At 42.3% G+C, this 20,595-nt stretch overlaps 1 protein-coding gene across 1 annotated transcript in view; it reads left to right on the top strand.

Annotated features, from left to right (window-relative positions):
• Positions 1 to 20,595, top strand: part of SMCHD1 (structural maintenance of chromosomes flexible hinge domain containing 1) — a 100,728-nt gene that overhangs the window by 25,782 nt on the left and 54,351 nt on the right. The window contains exons 13-17 of the mRNA XM_075270624.1: positions 2,428 to 2,625; positions 8,437 to 8,550; positions 9,561 to 9,667; positions 9,892 to 9,974; positions 20,117 to 20,230. Of these exons, the coding sequence (XP_075126725.1) occupies positions 2,428 to 2,625; positions 8,437 to 8,550; positions 9,561 to 9,667; positions 9,892 to 9,974; positions 20,117 to 20,230 (616 nt within the window). The remainder of the gene's footprint in view (positions 1 to 2,427; positions 2,626 to 8,436; positions 8,551 to 9,560; positions 9,668 to 9,891; positions 9,975 to 20,116; positions 20,231 to 20,595) is intronic.

Here is a 20,595-nt window from a genome sequence, read left to right as displayed (position 1 = left end):
TAGAAGGGTGCTGATCTCAAAAGCAATTTCATATAGTCTGCTTCAGCTTGGACAGAAAGATTCTTCTTCCAGTGATTGCTACTAACCTTTTTTTTGGTGACATTCTTTTCACGCTTGAGCCTGTGCCCTTCCTCACGCACTACTTTGTGTGGCATGTCCTTTATACCAATGTGGGTCTGATGATTTGGGTACAGTTTTCTCTTAACTCTCTGCTTACTATGACTGGATTGCATGATATAAATTGAGCTGTTCCAATTGTTTTGGTTCTTGATAGTAAGCTTGTATCATGTGACATCTATATGGTCTTCTAGTAGGAGAGCTCTTATTTCCTGTGCAGCTCACTTCAAAGGACTGGTGTTCAGTGGAAGAAACCACTATGGATCAACATGTTTTTCTTTAGATAAAAATATTACTGGTTGACCTCAATACGCCTATCAAAATGCAGACTGGATGTAGAGACTTCCTGAACCGTTGGGGGACATTATTTATTTTCTGCTGCTTTATATAGCTGCAAGATATTTCAGAATGCTGAATAGAGAAAGTCATTACTTGTATTTCAGTGCAGAAGGCGCTCTAAACAGGGCCGTTGAATTGAAATAAAGAACCAGTGTCCAGGCCAATTTCTGGGTGGAGTTGAAAATAATTGTATAATTTATATAATAATTGTATAGTTAATTAAATGCATAGTTTCTTCACTTTTAATAGGAATTCAATAACTGTAAGTATTTTAATGAATTAGAGGATTTTTCCTGCTGCTTACCATGAAGTAGATGCCTGTGACTATAGGATAATAGAGCAGTCCGTGGTTTCAACTATCTGAATCCAATCCCTAGGTGCATGTTAGAACCTTCTCTGGCATTGTTCACTCAGCAATAAACAACCCTGTAGCATACAGAATCCCAGGCGTAATCCTTTTTTTTTTTTTTTTTTTTTTTTTACCTTGCCAACTACCTTGTGATTCCGTAGCATCTCCTTGTACTTTCTGTTGCAACTTTTTTGATTGTCCCATACGGCCTGCTTTGCCTCTTTTTGGCTCTGTTTCATCTAACTTCTAAGGCAGCCATCTAAACCACTCTGATAGTACAGCAGTTGTAGTCAGCTAATATCTATTAATATCTATCCCTATCTGTGAAGCCAATTTTCATATATCTATGTACAAGATGGAGAGGAGAGTGGTATTGCTGAGCTCCTGGAATACGCTTAAATTATTATTTTTTTTCTATTTCTCACTTTTAATTCTTATATGAAACAAAATCAAAGAAATGAGATTCAATGAGATTGATTGAGTTACTGGAGTTATTTTCATTACATGTTTTGATCATTGCATTGATTTACATTTTCAGTTTCTGTAAATCAATCTGGACAATTTGTTTTTGTCTTGGGATACTTTATGTAGATCTTCAATAGGTTGGATTGCAATTTTGAAAGAAAACCATTTAGGTGTTTTATTTCCACCAGAAACTGGCCCCGACATGTAGGTTTTTTCTGTCCGTTTGAAAAGTCGGACATCTTCACAAGCGGACAGTGAAGAAAGGGCACGGAGTGCAAAAGAACGCACCCGATCGCCATTTAAATGAATGATAAGTGTCATGGACACAGCTAGTGTCCGCTCCTAATGTCCGTGCGAGATTTTGAATGGACACTAGGAGCGGACACTACCTGTCGGACACTGACGGTAGTGTGAACGCCCCCTTACACATATCTAGATTATTGCAGCAGCGATTAGTGGCAACAGCAGCAAGGATAAATAGACAAACACATCTCCATTGGTCTGCTGGGAGGGGTTTCATGGAAAAACAATGACACTCCTACAACCAAGAAGTATTGCATGAGCCTGAAAATATGTGGAATGGTAAAAATGGTTCAAACACACATAAAGGCACCCAATTATGTTTGTTCAGTCATAAAACAAGCACTTCTGCCTTTAGTCATACTTATTAGTCCAGGAAACCCCTTTAACCTAAGTAGTTACAGTATGTGGGGGTGCAGATTCAGCTTGGTCACAATGTGTCCCATTGCTAATCACACCTACTGGGTATGATTGACATCTTTTTCACAGTCCCCTCACTCTGTGATGTCACAAGAGAGATGTCAATCATGTCCAAAGGTGAGATTAGCAAGGGGATTGTGGAACTAGGCTGAAGCTGCTCCCCACCCCCCATGACTACTTATGTTCATTTACATAAAAAAACTTTTTATGCTTTTAAACATTTATAACTTGACTTTTCTTCACTTGAAGAACAGAAGGATTACAGAGGGCACCACTAGAATGGTAATTACTTTCATCCTGCACATGATGGGGCCAGTTTATGGTAGAAAAACCACCTGAGGGGTTCTCTTTAACTATCTCTGATATAATTTTCATCTTTGATTTGTGTTTTTAAAAACTTGTATATATCAAATCTATTTTTTCTTTCCTTTTCACAGGACCAAAGAGTAAAAATTGACAGAGAATTTGCTTTGTGGTTAAAAGAATGCCATGAAAAATATGACAAACAAATAAAGTTTTCTGGTTTTAAAGGCATAGTTACTCGACAGGACATTGCATCAAAACGTATGCAAACTCCCTGGGCAACCTATACATCTATTGAGTGGGATGGAAAGACCTATAGTGCTGGACAGCTGGTAAGTTTTATTATTGTACTGGAGTAATGATATGGACTACCAATGCTTGATTATTTTTTATTCTTATTGATAAATTCATTACAGTGTTTAGACTATTAAAATGTCTTATTATAGACTCCGCTTATGGATACATAGATTACATACTTGATGTTTGTTTCTTTTTTGTTTTTTTCAGTATTTTACTTAGTCATTTTCAGTTTTTTGTTTTTTTTTTTTCATTTTTTTATAGGTTTCAGTTTCTCACTGTAAGGATAGTTGTGGTTTTTTTTTTGTTTGTTTGTTTTTAAATAGTGACTTGCATTTTTTCATTAACACAGATGGTTATGAGAATACTTACAGTCACTACTTAAATGGGGACAAACAGATACTAATAAAAATAGAAAAATATTTTATTAATTAAAAATAAAAAACATACAAGATGACATGGGATGTATGTTTTTTTTATTTTTGTTAATAAAATATTTTTCTATTTTTTATTAGTATCTCTGTCTCAATTTTTTGGTTAAAGTATTTATTTGGTTTGAGACTTTATACGTTAGATCATTTGAGGTGTTTTCTTTGTGTTGGCTGTACTACTTAAATGGGTCCATGACTTTTCAACCAACTTGTGTGTACAAGAGAATATCCTATTAATATTATAAAGGTGAAAGTTTGTGAGTTTGGATGTTTGTGGGTTTGTGTGTTTGGATGTTTGTTCCTCAATCACGCAAAACCCGCTCCACCGATTTGGCTGAAATTTTCCACAAACATAGTCACTACACTCGATTGCGCAATAGGCTACTTTTCGTCACAATAGCGCACATACGTTTTTCCCAGGACCCCCACAAAACCCAAACTACTTTGGACCATAGCAAGCCACAAAATTCATATTACCCTCTACAGCAGAGGTCAGCAACCCCTGGCACACATGCCAAGAGTGGCACTCCTGCCATATTTCACTGGCACACCAGCAGCACAGGACCTGCAAGAGTTAAATGAAGTCCCTTAAGTGCTCTGCTAGAGCTCAAGTATAAGGACACTCCCTTTTGAGAGGGGTGCAGGAAACCCAGGGGGTGGAGCTTAATCGCTCAGGTCTGTGCCTGCTATAGTGGTCTGCATCCTGCCAACATTCTCCGAGGATAAGAGGAAGCTGCTAGCAAAGTGAAACTGAAAAACACGCAGGTACATAGGATTACTGTTCTCATTACTGTCAGGCATTTGGGGTTATTAGTTTAATGTTAGTAACTCCATGTGCCTCACATTAATAGGAATAAACCCCATCATGTCCCTCATATTAACCCCTGTGTGCCTCATATTAATAGAAATAAACCCCATCATATCCCTCATATTAACCCCTGTGTGCCTCATATTAATAGGAATATCCCCCATCATGTCCCTCATATTAACCCCTGTGGACCCCATATAAGGGTTACTAATATGTGAGACATATGGAGGGACTAATAAAAAACCTCAATAATGAAGATACTTAACTATTACCTCCAAGTCTCTCACATATCAGTAACTCTTACACAAGGGTTAATGTGAGGGACATGATGGGGTTAATTGCTATTACTAAGAGGCGCATGGAGTTACTAAACTGTCATGCACAGGGCCAGACTTTATGTGGCTTGCTCGAGAGTATCCTGTGCCCAAAACTTACATGTACTGGCGGAAAATAACACATCATACAATGTCGTATATTAACCTGAAATACCTCTGTCCCAAAGACACTATGTACAGTTTCTCACAACACCGTATAGCAGCTGAAATACAAATTACATTCATAACAAAAGTCTCACGTATTCTCTGAATTACAGCAAAAACAAGATACAAAGTTACATTTCATATCCCATACCTTATACACAGTACGAAAACCTTACCCACGCCTGTATATACCCACTTCTACAATCACCGCAGACGAAGTCGCGGGTACCAGCTAGTATATAATATATTATAAATTTGTCTGATCTTCCTACCAAAACTCCTCACTCACTCAGAAATCTCTGCAGAATCTGTCCTTGTCTTCTAACGCTGAGTGTAGGCGCTCAAAGATACAGTATACAGTTACAGCAGTCGTAGAAGCCTAATGAGTAAGGGTGTGTTCATACAACAGAATTTGTTAACAAATTTGATACTTCCACTTTGGATTTCTCTCCCAATTCCAGGCCTTTGTAACCCTCAGTGGAACGATGCAGAGCTTTGGCTTTCCATTGTGGGTTTATTTGCTAATTCAGCTCAGATACAAAGGATGTAATCCATGTTAGTCTCTCTCCATGGGTTTTGTGGCTGAATCAGCTGCAGAATTAGTAGGAAGATCAAACAGGAAGCTTTTTTTTTTTCTACTAGCTGAACATATGGCATATGTCCCTCATTGAAATGAATCGCGAAGGACCGGGAATACAGGGGATCACCGCACTCAACTGGTTGTCAAATGGATAAACTTTATTTTTGTAAAAAGCACACACTACGCGTTTCGGGCTGAGTGCCCTTTCTCAAGTGTATAGGCTTGCTTGTGTCTAGTTGGATAGGCTAGCTTGTATGTATAGGCTAGCTTGTGCCTAATTTGTTATTTAAGAAATCTTTCTCCACATACAAGAAAAAAACACTGTGTTCAAAATGAACTTAGAAAGATGTTGAGGAATAACCATCCTTCCTACATAGTATGAGGACAGCGATTGAGGAAATAAATTGTGCTATTCCTGGTCCTTCTACCTCTTCACCTCAAATCTTTGTCCAGGAATTTTCTGATATAGAGCTGGATCTGAATAAGGATGAGGTTATGACAGGAGAGGTTTGAATTCCTCCAAGGGTAATTCTGGTTTACCATTATGCTTCCCTGAGAAAGCTGAATCACTGTTACAAGCTACAAAAACTAACATGAACATCCCACCCACATTGTAACTTGATAGATGACATTGGATAAAAACAGCAGTCCATCAAGTTCAACCGATAAACCTACCAAGTTGATCTAGAGGAAGACAAAAAAAATATCACGAGGCAGAAGCCAGTTTCTCCATCAGAGAGAAAAAAAATCCTTCCTAGTTCCAAATCTATAATTGGACTAAGTCCCTTGATTAACATCATATCCCAAAAATATCTAGCTCCCATTAACTATGATATTCTTACTTTCAAGAAATGCACTCAGGCCCCTCTCGAACTTGTACAAGTGAACTTATCACTCATTGCCGCATCTTAGATCAGGAATTTCTAAGGACTTTAAAATGAAATAATCCCTTTTCTGAGGAAGATGCACTTTATTGAGAAAAAACAGACTTTACAGGCCTTAGCTTTATTTAAAGGGGTCCTATGGGTCCTATCATTCAGTAAACCCTTTTTCAGCTAAACTTATGCCTGAATAGCCTTTTAAAAGGCAGAACGGAGTGGTACTGCGCATGCCCAAGATTTCCATGGCTGGAGCGAGAATAGAGAAGATATGGGTGGTATAGGATGTCTGGAGGAGGAGGGAATACGGAGGAGTTGTTCTGAGGTATGACAAGTGGGGTGGTCGGAGGTCCTGGGGAACTCCCAGAGTACTCGGTGAGCCTCATTTACATATACTATTTCTTCGTTTTTCCAAGAAACTGTATTGCCATTTGCAGGACTAGAGGCAGCACCTGAATAGCCTTTTTAAAGGCTATTCGGGCATATGTTTAGCTGAAAAAAGGTTTTCTGAATGACAGAATCCATTTAAAAGGCTACTTGAAAACTTCCACTGCAATGTCCTACCTTAGCATAGCTTCCACCTGTACTGCCAGATCCTTATTCTCTTTTTGCTAGCTCAGCTTGAAATTCACCTCTAAGAATGTACAACAGAAGAGAACCTGGACTCCCTACTGTTGCTAAAATAGGCCTCAAAATAGGCTGATGATTTTAAACACCAATTGAAATTGTTGGCACTATCCTCTGGTTTGGCCAGTAGATCACATAGGGCCGTATTGGTCAGATCCTGGACTAAGGAGCATGAATTTTGTTTTACATCTGCTTAAGATGACATCCTTGCAAAACTGGCAAAGAAAAAGAGAAGAGGAAATCTTTCCTGTTTATCCCCGAGAATTCAAAATTTTAGCCCCAGAGCTGCAACACTACCTCTGGGGGACAGACAAAATTATTTTCTCCACCTTTAGGAGATCACTTCCCTCTCTGAAGTCATCAACGTTATTCATGAAGCTTACAAACAGGAATTGACATCTCCATCTCCTGACATATTCCTTTTAAATCCTTATTTTCCGCTTCTCAGCTCTCAACGGCCCCTTGATTCAGAAGTTTCTACTCAACTCTAAAAGAAAGTTCTGATTCCAGTAAATACAGATGAGGGGGTTTTATACTCTGGTATTTAGTGTGTCCATCTCTCAGGAGCCTATCACCTGATTAATAAAATGCCACAATCCTTCTTACCCAGGACTGTTACATGGCAACATTAGACCCTTACAATGCTTATTTTAAAGTCCCAATTCACAAGAATTATCAGAGATATGTTAAAATTGCAGTGTATGTTAAGAGTGTTCTGTACTATTTTACGTTCCAGATGTTCCCTTTTGGGTTTTCAGAAGCTAGACCGTTATTTTCAAAAATAAGGGCATAGGTTTACGATTATTAGAAGGGGATCCTGGCGGTCCCATAGCTGGACAATTTTTATTTTTTATTTATTTTTTTAAAACCCCTTCCTAATATCCACCGTACATGAACTTACTGGACTTAAAGAAGCACTCCAGCAATAACTTGTTATAACGCACTATCTCCCTTCACACAAAACCTGATTGTCTGACAATATCCAGGCTTCTTTCATGCATACTGCACTTATTCCTGCAGTTCAGCTTCATCTCATCCCCTGATCAAACACCACTTTGGCTTTCGTATTTCTTTTTGCTCTGCTATCAATCCCATGATGCATCAGCACAGTATCACATGGCCCGCTAAAGATTGTACTGTATCCTATAGATGGGGGAAGTGCAGTTATCATTTTCTCTATATTCTCCTAATCTAAGACTAGTTAGGGAGACAAAGCTATGAGTCCCTTCATTATAGCTGGGTGACAGTAACTGTCTGCTCACCAGTAGTTAGTGACAGATGTCTCTCCCCTGTGGAAAGCCTGTGTGGGACAGTCCATCATACAAGAAGCCAGAGAGCTATGCATTATTCCATGTAGAGTTTATCTGGTGAGCGTGAGAGTCACATGATCTTAATATTAGAATTTAGAGGATTCCAATAGAAAGGAATAAATAAGGTAAAATAGGTTTCTGTAAACCCTCCTGCTAATGCTGTGGTTGAGGTTAATGGAAAATGCCAGTAAGGGCGAGTTCACACCTTCGCCCGGTCTCTGCTTTCAGGTTTCTGTCTTCTGCCCAAGAAACTGGACAGGAGACGGAAACCATCAGTCGCTTTTCAAAGTGTCCGCTGGTGAGCGTTTTGTGGTCTCCACGGCGAAACCATTTTTTATTTTTTTTTTTTTACCAGACACAAAGTCGGACATGTAGGACTTTGTGTCTGGTTAAAAAAAAAACGTTTTCGCTGCAGAGACCACAAAACACTCCCGGGCACTCACTGACTGCCGGGTTTCCCTCTCCTGTCGGCAGAAGATGGAAACCCACAAAGCGGAGACCGGGCGCTGGTGTGAACCCGCCCTAAACGTAATTTTCATCTTTCCTTGATAAGCTATAATGCTATTAATTGAATTTGGAATTTTCAGAGTTAAGTAGGAATTACTTCCCTTTATTAGCTTGTACTGTTGATTTTGTGCAAAGTTTGATGAAAAGATAGTGACCATCTAAGTGCTGTTATTTGCAAGTTCTTTGTGTTAATTGATTTTATTGTAATATTTATTTTTAATAACAGGTAAAAACCATCAAAACTGTACCTCTAATTTATGGAAGTATAGTTAAGTTTCTCCTTTATGGAAACCACGATGGTGACGTTTATTCTACAGGAGGAGAGGTTCAAATTGCTTTGGTGAGTATTTGTATTATTAATAGGTTTGTTAGAAGGTAGGGTTAAAGTTTGCCAGGGAACGGAGTGGAAGTAAACCTCTATAGCTCTTCCCCAACCCTTTATGAAATGTGCAGAAATTTTTTTTTTTTAAACCAGCACAGCACTATACCAGAGGTGGGTGCAAGTCCAGGAGGAATACGGACACTTCCCATGGCGTATATATAAAAACGGCAAAACCGTCAGCCCTCCAAAGTTCAAAAAAGATTCAGTGTTTTAATCCAAGATGCAACATTTCGTATCCTAAGCTGGAACCTTTCTCAAGCAATAATGCCGTGACATAGGGAGCATCATATAGGGGCAATATGTTCAATATAATCATTCTAATTAAGATCGAATTAGTACAAAAATACAAATGCCACAAATGCTGCTGCTATGACTAGCTGCAATAGTAATGTATAGAATCTCCCATAAAATAGTTAAAAAAATAAATAAATAAAAGTTCTAAATCCTGCTTTCCCTAGAATACATATAAAAGTAGAAAATTACTGTGATACACATACACATTAGGTATTCCTGTGTCTGAAAGTGCCCGGTCTACTGAATATAAGGTATCTGCAGTGCTCCTGTTCCGTCGGGAAGGGGTTAATAGGAGCACTGCAGATACCCTATATTCAGCCAGGCTGAATTCCAAGTGGGGGAAAAAAACTCAGTCTTCAAGCTCAGGGAAGGGGCAGACAGACAACCAAAACACCCCCTCCCCTTTCCCAGCAACTACTGTACCCAAACACTCCGACCATTTTAATTTTAGAAATTTTCCAGTAGCCGCTGCATTCAACTCGAGTCAATAAGTTTTCCTAGTTTTTTGTGGTAAATTTAGTGGCCTCGGCTTATACTCAAGTATATACGGTATGTAATAAAAGTTAAATTTTGGTATCTTTTATATTTAGGTCATTTTTTGTTGTTAGTAGTATTGAATTTTTGACCTGTTTTTGATAAGTTAGGATATAACCTAGTACTATATTATTTTTTAGGAACCAAAAGAGCTGTATGATGAAATTAAATGTGTACCCATTTCCAAGCTTGATCGTAATGTAGCACGAACATCTATAAAGAAGTACATAGAAGATGAAATGGCAAAGTATGTTTGTCCCTTTTTGTTTTTAATAGCATTTGGGTTCCATTGCATTTTTGGAATTTCATTCTGTTTACCTTTTATATTTATTTATTTATTGTAATTTTACTCCCCTTTCAAATGAGAAGGTTGATCCTATTTTAGAATAAATATGAAAGTATTTATGAAAGTCAGCTGTGTATGTATTTATTCATTCATTCATTCATTCATTCATTTATTCTCGCTCTAAGGTTCCCAGATTCCTTGGCTTTGTCATGGCCTGATGGGGATGCTTTGTTAGAGAATGCTGAAATACCTGCAGGAGCACTTATAGGTAAAATTACACTCTTTACATATTGAATGCTATTTAGGTTTCTGCTGTAAAATACTAATCTTATATCTTCTAAACTGATCACTTGAACTGGATACGACCATTAATACAGGACTTTCTGAGGTCAGGAAATCAGCTATGATTTCCTTTATGGCACTCAGGATATCATCTAATACATGTAGTGTCCACTCCTGACAACCCAGCTGCAATAAGTAAATTATGGAGGTGCTTCTGACAATTTCCAGATGTTAGAAAGTTTCTGCATTCCTGATCGTATTCATTGGTAACTGAATAAGACAACAAACTGTCAGCACTGAGATGGTTAGAGGAAATCTTTAAAACTCTGCAGACTTTTTAACTTCTTATATTTGCAAAAATGTTTAACTTTTAATTCTCTACAAATGTAGATATTATTATGTTCATGGGAATACCCCTTTTAACTGTGCTTGATATGCTACCCCCTGCTAGGGGGTTGATATGCTACTTCATCACTTGCCCAGGATTTTAGAAAAGTACATAACAGCTTATCTCGAGCATAAGACAGTCCGTAAAACTGCATAGTTAGAAGTTACTTAAACTGTTCTAACTCCTTAGCCATGGGGGTTGAAGTTGAAGCTGCATATACTTGCAGTTTTCACTTCAACCAATGCGCAGGAAACACATTCAGCTGCAGGAAGAAGAGAATGTCCCTGTGATTTCAAATAATGCTAGAGGAGGTGGTGACCTGGACTTTGGTTCACAATATCATGCCCCTCCCATCACCAATCAGAGAGCATATGTCCCATTAACACTTTTTTTTTTTTTTTTCAACATTAGAAGTTTATTGAAGGTTTTACAAATTTTTACAAAACCGGGGAAGAAGGGGGGTAGGGGGGGGGGGGAGGGGGGGAAATAATAAACAAAAGAGTCAAATCAAGGCATACCATAGGGGTGGAGGGAAGGGAGGGGGTGGGAAAAAAGAAGGGGGGGATTACAAGGTGAAAAACAAATGAAGAAAAACAATAAACCAAAACAGGCAAACGCTCTGGCGCAGCAGAGCTGAAAACAAAGCCTATGTAAAAAATCTTAGAGCAAACAGAAATCAAATAGCATAGGGAACAGGGACACGCGAAACAGACAAAACGCACAGGGGGACACTACACAGGGGACACAGAAGGAAAGAGGGAACGGAAGTCGGCAGAATAGTAAAAATGGTTCCAAAGGAGCCAAGTCTGACGATGCTTGGTATCATCTTGTCGGAGCTCGGCAACCAGGGTCTCCATCGTTCGAAGAGCTAGAACCTCATTCAGCCAGCAAATGAGCGAGGGAGGGGTCGTGGATTTCCACAATCTGGGAATGACAGAGCGCGCTGCCACCAACAAAAATCCGAGAAGTCTACGGGTAGGTTTAGAAAACGTCCGGGAGAACAGGGAAAGAAGGAGCGGGGCCGGGTCGTCCTCCAAGTCAATCCCCGTTACCTGCCGAATAACCTGTCTGACCCCAGTCCAAAAAGGGCGTAATAGAGGACACCCCCACCAAACGTGAGTCATCGTGCCGCGGTCGGATAGACATCTCCAGCACCTGTCAGAGGTGGAGGGGTAGATATCATGAAAGAGGGCTGGGACTCGATACCAACTGGAAAGTATCTTAAAATTGGTCTCCTGCGCCCTGCATGATATAGAGAAAGTATGACATGCACGAAATGCCGAAGACCACACATCAGGAGGGAAAGAGGCCCTTAATTCCCTCTCCCACCCACCAGTAAATGACGGAAGCGAATCCTCAACCCCGTCCAACAAGAGACCATACAGAAGGGAGACAGTGTGGGAGGGAGGAGTGGAAGAGATACAGAGCCGTTCGAACAGCGACAAGGATCGATGAAGGTCCCGAGAGGGCAGCAAAGAGGAATAAAAATGAGATAGCTGGGAGTATTGCCAAGAGGAGATAGGCGTATCCGAACCAGAGGATTGAATCAAAATCTCAGAGTGGGGGAGAAGCGAAGAGGCAGAAGTGACCTGCTTAAAGCGAAGGGTGGGAGAGCCGACGCGATAAAACAAAAAGGAAGAGCCCAATGCTGCAGGAAAGTCCGGGTTACCCGATATGGGCGTCATGGGGCCATCGTTCGTATAGAGGAGGCGCATGGAACTATATCTACGGCACACTCCCATAGTCTGGCGTGCTATATAGGGAAGTGGATACCGTTTATCATCGGTCCAGTACTTCTCATGAAGCCAGGGAAGTGCAGTGAGGGGGACAGGGCTCAATGAGTCCTCGAGGGAGACCCAGAGCTTAGTATTGGCCGAATGATGCCAGTCAATAATGCGCGTAGCAACCGCCGCAAGATAGTATTTCAAACAGTCTGGAGCCGCCAGGCCTCCTCTTCGTTTGGAGCGAGCTAGTGTACTGCGAGCAATACGGGAGGGTTTCGAGGCCCAGACAAATTTGGTGAAGGCTTTGTTAATCACTGAGAAAAAACACGAAGGTAGGATCACCGGGACAGTCTGAAAGAGATACAGCAACCTAGGGAGGACATTCATTTTCAATAAATTGATGCGTCCCAGCCACGAGAGACCCTTGGCGTCCCAGCGCTCCAGATCAGACCGCAAAGTGCGGAGTATGGGAAGAAAGTTCAGCGAATAGGTATCTCCCAAATTACGGGGCAGCTGCACTCCCAGATACTTAATGGATCTGGGGGACCAAGAAAATGGAAAGGAAGAACGCAAGGCACCAAGGGTCGACGGAAGCAGTGAGACATCTAAGGCTGTTCTTTTTGTCAAGTTGATCTTATAATTACTAAAGAAGCTGTAAGTGCTAATCACCTTAAGCACGGACGGGAGTGAAGTGAGCGGGTTGGTGATGAACAGGAGAACGTCATCCGCAAAAGCAGACACCTTAAGGTGACAATTACGCATCTGCAGCCCTCGGATATCAGGGTTGTTCCTAATAGCGACTAAGAGATGCTCCATTAATAGCGCATACAGAAGAGGGGAGAGCGGGCAGCCCTGCCTAGTGCCATTATAAATAGTAAAGGGGGGGGAAAGTGAGCCATTAACCCGGACCCGAGCCATGGGAGAACTGTAGAGAGCCTGAATGCGCGCAAGCATGGCTGGGCCAAGGCCTATTTGAGTCAAGGTAGCTTCTAAGAATTTCCAGTCCACCCTGTCAAAAGCCTTCTCCGCATCGAGAGACAACAGCATCATAGGGGTTCGAGAGCGCTGTGCATGATGAATTGCAGAGAAGGCCCGCAGGGTGTTGTCCCGGGCCTCCCTACAAGGGATAAACCCCACCTGATCAGGATGTACAAGCTCTCCCATGAACGGGCTCAGGCGATTGGCTATCAACTTAGCGTAAAGCTTAGCGTCAGTATTCAGAAGCGAGATTGGCCTATAATTAGCACAGAGCAAATGGTCCCTGCCTTCTTTAGGTATTACGGTAATATGGGCTTGGAGGAAAGCAGGGGGGAAGGGGACCCCAGAGGTAGAGGAGTTAAACGCACGCAGGAGCGGTTGCGTCAAATCAGCCTTAAGCACCTTAAAAAACCGAGCCGTATAACCATCAGGGCCCGGGCTCTTGCCCCCGGGGAGGGAGGCAATACCCAGTTCTAGCTCACTCGCAGAAAAAGGAGTTTCCAGAGCATCAACATCCTCTGGGCGCAGAGACGGAAGGGCAGTACTAGCGATATATTGAGGAAGAGAGGTTCCAGCGGCAGGAGCCGGATGAACCAGACCCGGGGGAGGTAAATGATAGAGGGAACTATAGTACTCCTGAAAGGCCGCGGCAATGGCAGATGTGGTATGAGTGATAGAGCCCGAGGGCGATTTAAGAGCCATGACATGCTGGGCTGCATGGCGCTCTCGAACTGCCCGCGCCAATAGGCGGCCCGCTTTGTTACCCCATTCATAAAAGGAACGCTGACCTAATAGACGGAGCCGCTGATGTTTCCGTTCAAGAAGAGACCTAATCTCCTGACGCGTAGCGGTCAGAGACGCCAAAGTCGCCTGCTGGAGCGTACGCTTGTGCTGGGCTTCTAAAGTTGCCAGATCGCTCAAGAGAGAGCGAAGCTTTAGACCAGCCTCTCTATTTAGACGCGCACCATGCTTCATTAGCACTCCGCGGAGAACACATTTCAGAGCCTCCCACTGTATCGATGGGGAGGTAACATCCGTAGAGTGATCCTGTACAAAGTGAGAGACAGAAAGTTTCAGCTCCGCCAAACACTGCGGATCAAGAAGGAGCGATTCATTCAATCTCCAAGTGTTTGACCGCGAGCTGGAGACAGGCAAACGAAAAACACAGGAAACTGGAGAATGATCAGAGAGAGAGGCCACACCAATCGAGGCCGCTGAGACAGAGGACAGAAGATTATGAGAAAAGAAGATATAATCAATCCTACTGTACGAACCATGAGGATGGGAGAAAAAGGAATAGTCCCTGTCGGTCGGGTGGAGGATTCGCCAAACATCACACAACAGCAAGGCGTTTAACGCCTTCCGGACCTTATTTAGAGCGCCATAAGAAATCTGGGACCTACCCGTGGAAGTATCCAGCAAAGGGTTAAGCGGGAGATTAAAATCACCGCAGACAATCATGTGACCCCTGGCAAAGGACTGGAGCGCAGACAGGGCAGATAGCAGAAAAGGAACCTGATCAACATTGGGAGCATATATATTAGCGACGATGTAGACAACACCTGAAATTTCACAGATAAGAAATAAGTACCTCGCCTCACTATCCACTAAAGAATCTAAGATTTTCACCGGGAGATTTTTATGGAAAAAAATGGCCACCCCCTTAACCTTACCCGAAGCACTGCTACTATGGAACCACTGCGGAAAATATCTATTCTTAATCGTGGAAGCAAATTTGAAGAAAATCCAGCACTGCAGTCAGGTATCCGTATAAAATAAAACTTAACTTTTATTGACTTGTAGTTGCTACATTAAAAAATCTGTGTGCAGCAATAGGAGTAGCAGAAGCCTACGCGTTTCGGGATAGACCCTTACTCATGGCATACAGAGCTGTAATATGCTGCAATCTTATATAAAAATAAAAGAGACACACATAAAATCCAGGCCCCTCCCATCTGCACATAGACAGGAAGTTAATTAATTAAGCAACATCTGTGATACATGCGATAAGATGCAAGTGAAACAGGAACGAAAGCAGACAAAGTTGGCGGATTGTAGTCAAAATAGTTCAAACAGGTTAAGGTAAATAAGTAAATAAATCATAATTTTTAGTGACATAGATAAAACGTGACATGACCAAGAGATGTAACATCTTCATTACATAGTTGTGGCACCATACTGAAGAAACATAATGACAACATCCCTTTCTATGGTGCATAATGCACCAGGAGGATAGAGTACGTATTATACTAATATTAGTATAATACGTACTCTATCCTCCTGGTGCATTATGCACCATAGAAAGGGATGTTGTCATTATGTTTCTTCAGTATGGTGCCACAACTATGTAATGAAGATGTTACATCTCTTGGTCATGTCACGTTTTATCTATGTCACTAAAAATTATGATTTATTTACTTATTTACCTTAACCTGTTTGAACTATTTTGACTACAATCCGCCAACTTTGTCTGCTTTCGTTCCTGTTTCACTTGCATCTTATCGCATGTATCACAGATGTTGCTTAATTAATTAACTTCCTGTCTATGTGCAGATGGGAGGGGCCTGGATTTTATGTGTGTCTCTTTTATTTTTATATAAGATTGCAGCATATTACAGCTCTGTATGCCATAAGTAAGTGTCTATCCCGAAACGCGTAGGCTTCTGCTACTCCTATTGCTGCACACAGATTTTTTAATGTAGCAACTACAAGTCAATAAAAGTTAAGTTTTATTTTATATGGATACCTGACTGCAGTGCTGGATTTTCTTCAAATTTGCTTCCATTTGACCTCATCTCAGCCGAGAGAGATTTCCTGGCACCGGTCTTGAGGTTCCACGATTCACAGCAACCAGCAAACGGACAGAGTGAGTGCACAAGGTTTTTTACCTATTTTTGAATTGTATGTCACTTTGGATGAGGGCTGTAGCTATTTTTCTAGTTTTGGACTTTATTCTTAATTGTGGTTGTACAGGTAGCCAGAAAGTGAGTTTCTTGCAAACATAGAATTTGCACCCTACGCTTATGGGCATCATACAATACTTGTGAACGCTTTTCAGAGACATTGAGCCCCTTAACGTTGAAAGAGGAGACGGTTATATCCGACATTAGGGGGGAACAAAGACCAAATAAGACACAGAAGGGAAAAACGGAGGGGAGGGGGGGAGAACAAACTATACAAAGAACACACAAGAACTAAAGACCAGAGATCCGAGACCTCAAGAGAACTAGAGACCTCACACAAAACACTGAAGAAGAACACAAAAAGAGGGCTTGCGGGGTACCCTCGGGGGAAAGCTAGACAACAGGAGCACAAGTCTCCGGATGACCCCGCACTGCAGGGACAAGGCTATGTGGGGACAAAGAAGGCAAGCCACGCGGCCAAAAACAGAGCAACAGAAGAGAAATACACAAAGAAGAGTGTAAGACACAATCAAAAGGGAGAGCAGCTCCGGCTCCGACACACGAGCATCTACATAGTCAAATAACATATCAGAGGTAGGAGGCGGCTAGAAAACTATGGCAATTAACATATAAGTATAAGTATAGGCAAAAACCTAGAAAGGAGAAGATTAGAAAAAGTCATCACAGTAAAACAGGGCATGGAACAAACTCACAGAGTCCGGTCACAGACAACCAAAATGCAATGTAGACAGTTACTTCTGGGACCCTCGGACAAAAGAGGGTCTATGCTGACGTTGAGGCCTTTGAGGACGCAGGGGGCCTGAGTCATCCAAGTCCTCTGCAGAGTCCCATTGCAGGCGAAAAGGGCCGGACCGATTAGGGTCGGCAAGCAGGGAAGACCAGTCAGGAAGTTGCAAAGGTGGCAAACCCAGGGATCGCAGAAAGTTCGGAAGATCATCTGGATGGGCAAGAGAGCGCAGTCGGTCACCCCGGCGTACTTGCAACGAAAATGGAAAACCCCAGCGGTAGGGAATTTTTCGCTCCCGGAGGAGAGAGAGGAGAGGCTTCAGGGCTGCGCGCTGCCGAATAGTGTATCTGGATAGATCCGGGTAGATTGATAAAGAAGATCCCTTAAAGTCCACTGCGCCAACATCTCTAATCTTATGCATGATGGCTTCCTTGGTAGCATAAAAATGGATCCGGCAAATGACATCTCTTGGTTTTCCGGGGTCTTCACTGCGGGGGCGGAGAGCCCGGTGAGCACGGTCCATCTCAATGTGAGAGTCAGGAGGGCGCCCCAACAACGAATTAAAGATGCCAGACATGGAAATATTTCTGAAGAAGAAGCTCAGAGTAAGCTTCGAAACGTCATATTCTGTCATCATTTTGAGTTAGCCATTAAAAAAAAGGTATCACCCACTGAAGACTTGCAAGTTTTTGTTTTTTTATATTTCATAACCACTGGCTAACACGGTACGAGAACAAACATTTTCCTTATACAATAAAATTAGTACATTATTTATTCTACATGATAAATGCTATAAACTTTAAAATTCAGATTCCAAAATTGATGTTTTTGATTACAGATCACCTGTCAAAAACAAAAAGTAATAAAAACTGATCAAAAAGTCATATGTACCCACAAGATATAAGATCTTGTAAAACTACAATAAAATAAAATTTCTCATTTAGTTTTCACTGGAGGACACAGTGGGTATTTTCTCTGTCCGCTAGGAGACTTGACACTAGAAGAACAAAAAGTCTGTTGGCTCTGCCTCCGGGCAACAACCCTCTCACAGACACTGTGCTGATCAGTTTAAACCTAGCGTTTGTAGGAGACAGACACGACCTGACTCAGCGAGAAGAGTGAAAAACAAACAGCGCCAAACGCTAATAACGTGATACCGTAGCGGCAAGAAAGCAAATACCAAACAAATAGTAAAAGGCTCACCTTAAAGAGGACCTTTCATGGTTTGGGGCACAGGCAGTTCTATATACTGCAGGAAAGCCGACAGTGCTCTGAATTCAGCGCACTGTCGGCTTTCACGATCTGTGCCCCGGGTGAAGAGCTAGTGGTCCCAGTACTATAGCTCTTCACAGTCAGAAGGGCGTTTCTGACACTACAAGGAACATCCTTCTTCACAGCAGTGCCAATAGCGCTGTACTGTGAGAGTGGGGAGGAACGCCCCCTCCCCTCCTGATAATACTCGTCTATGGTCGAGCACTGTGAGCAGAGGGAGGGGGCGTTCCTCCCCACTTACACTGTACAACACAATAGGCACTGCTGTGCAGAAGGATGTTCCTGACAGAGTGTCAGAAACGCCCTTCTGACTGTGAAGCGCTACGGTACCGGGACTGATAGCTCTTCACCCGGGGCACAGATTGGGAAAGCCGACAGTGCGCTGAATTCAGCGCACTGTCGGCTTTCCAGCAGTATATAGAGCTGCCTGTGCCCAAATCAATGAAAGGTCCTCTTTAAGTGGTTGTGACCATAGCTCACAACCACTACGTAGACATGTAGTTGAGGGACCTCCAGGAATATGGAGACAACCTCTGCAGATGTGGGGAACTCTGTAGCAGCAGCCAATCCCGTGGTATGCCAAACAGCAAGTGGCAGCATCTGTAACATCTAAGGCACAGGGAAAAAAAAGCACGGCAGAAAGAGCGCTGGTCCGTAGGATCTTAACCTTGTCCTAGAGGTACTTCAGGCTTTCCCCTTTGAGTTTTTGCAGGATATCCCTCTTATCCTGGAAGGTTGCTTTCCTGGTGGCTATCACCTCCATTCGTAGGGTATCTGATTTGGCTGCTCTTTTACGGCAGCCCCCTTTCTTGTTATCCAAAGGGATAAGATTGCCCTCCGTCTGTCTCCATCCTTTCTACCTAAAGTTATGTCCTACTTCCACATCAACCAGGACATTGTTTTACCTTCCTTCTATCCAGACCCCAAGCATCCATGTAAACATGCTCTTCACTGCCTGGATGTTGTTCTGGCAGTTCGGATCTGTTTGTCATGCACAGACTCTTTTCGGAGCTTGGACACTTTGTTTGTCCTCCCTGAGGGCCCTCGGAAGGATTTGTTTACCTCCAAGGCTTCCATTTTGCAATGGATTTGTTTTGTGATTAAGAAAGCCTATTAGCTTAAGGATAAGGCCTTGCCCTTCCACGTGACTGCTCATTCTACGAGAGCTGTTGGAGCTTCCTGGGCTGTTTGGCATCAGGGTACTGCCACCCAGGTCTGCAAGGCTGCCACCTGGGCTTCCTTCCTCACCTTTTCAAATTTTTACAAGATCCATTCTGTGGCTTCTGCCGATGCCAGTTTGGGTCACAAGGTTTTGTAAGCAGCTGTGTGCTAGGTGATTCACATGGCTGTGTATTTCCCACCCTCTGGGACTGCTTTGGGACATCCCACTGTATCCCCCCAGTGAAAATTTGTCGAGAAAGAGGAATTTTTGTACTCGCCGTAAAATCCTTTTCTCGACATTTTCACTGGGGGACACAGATCCCACCCTCGTTATTACGTTTGTTTCTGTTCAATCACTTTTTTTGACTTTTCGGGTTCAGGACATGTTGGTTGCTGTTGGTTCCATGTTACTTTTTTCCTTAGTTTGTGTGACTGCTGCGGTACAACTGATTAGCACAGTGTCTGTGAGAGGGATATTGCCTGGAGGCGGAGCCAACATACTTTTTGTTTTTGGTGTCAAGTCTTCAAGCGGCCTGGCTAATATCCACTGTGTCCCTCAGTGAAAACATTGAGAAACGGATTTTCCGGTGAGTACAAAAACCTTTAAAACGTGATGAAAACTGGCCAGAAATTTAAAATTTGTAATTTGCCACTTACTTCTTTGTACCATTGGCAACACCCTCATTGCTCCAAAGATCTTGACAACAGACACAAATTTGAAAGTGTAAATCACTGTTTGATTCAAGTGACCCTAACCTATTTAGCTGGGTTGGTGTTCTGGCTTCTGGCAACTGACTACCTTTAGGCGTAGTCAAAGTCATGTGGGACAGTAAACCATGCCCAGGTCCTAGTGGATGAGTGAATAAGTGTCCTAACTAGACTTAATGTAAAGTTGTCTATACCTGCAGATTGTAGTATAGGTGTGTTAATATTTTTGTTCCTTAATGCTTTCAGGAGCTTTACGGGTTGAAATTCTGAATAAGAAAGGAGAAGCAATGCAGAAACTTCCAGGTACAAGTCACACAGCTTCCAAGAAACTCTTGGTGGAGTTAAAGGTCCTCTTACATTGTAAGTATTGTTTAGTGTGATATTAAGTGACTAATCCTTGTTATCTGTTATTATGTCATACTAGCTTCTGCCTGTGACTTCATCTGCGGGTTGTTGTTGGCGATGAGCTGCTAATTATCCAAATGTGGTCGGCGGTGATCTGCCTGCGCCCGCGTGTCGGCTCTGCTACATCTGTGCATATGCACAGCAGCCCCAGTTGTATTCACATCCGTTTGGAGAGCAGAGTAAGCTGTGGTACCACGCTGCCTCAGCTTGGCTACATCGGGCAATTTGGGTCACAGGGATTGTTTTGTCTGAGTGTCCTAGCAGCATCTGTGTTAGACACGGCTGAATGGCTGCTGGTGAAATTTGACACAATTCGCCCT

The sequence above is a fragment of the Leptodactylus fuscus genome, chromosome 4 (assembly GCF_031893055.1).
Source record: "Leptodactylus fuscus isolate aLepFus1 chromosome 4, aLepFus1.hap2, whole genome shotgun sequence".
NCBI classification, from domain to species: domain Eukaryota; kingdom Metazoa; phylum Chordata; class Amphibia; order Anura; family Leptodactylidae; genus Leptodactylus; species Leptodactylus fuscus.
This window is presented reverse-complemented; position numbering and strand designations above follow the sequence as displayed.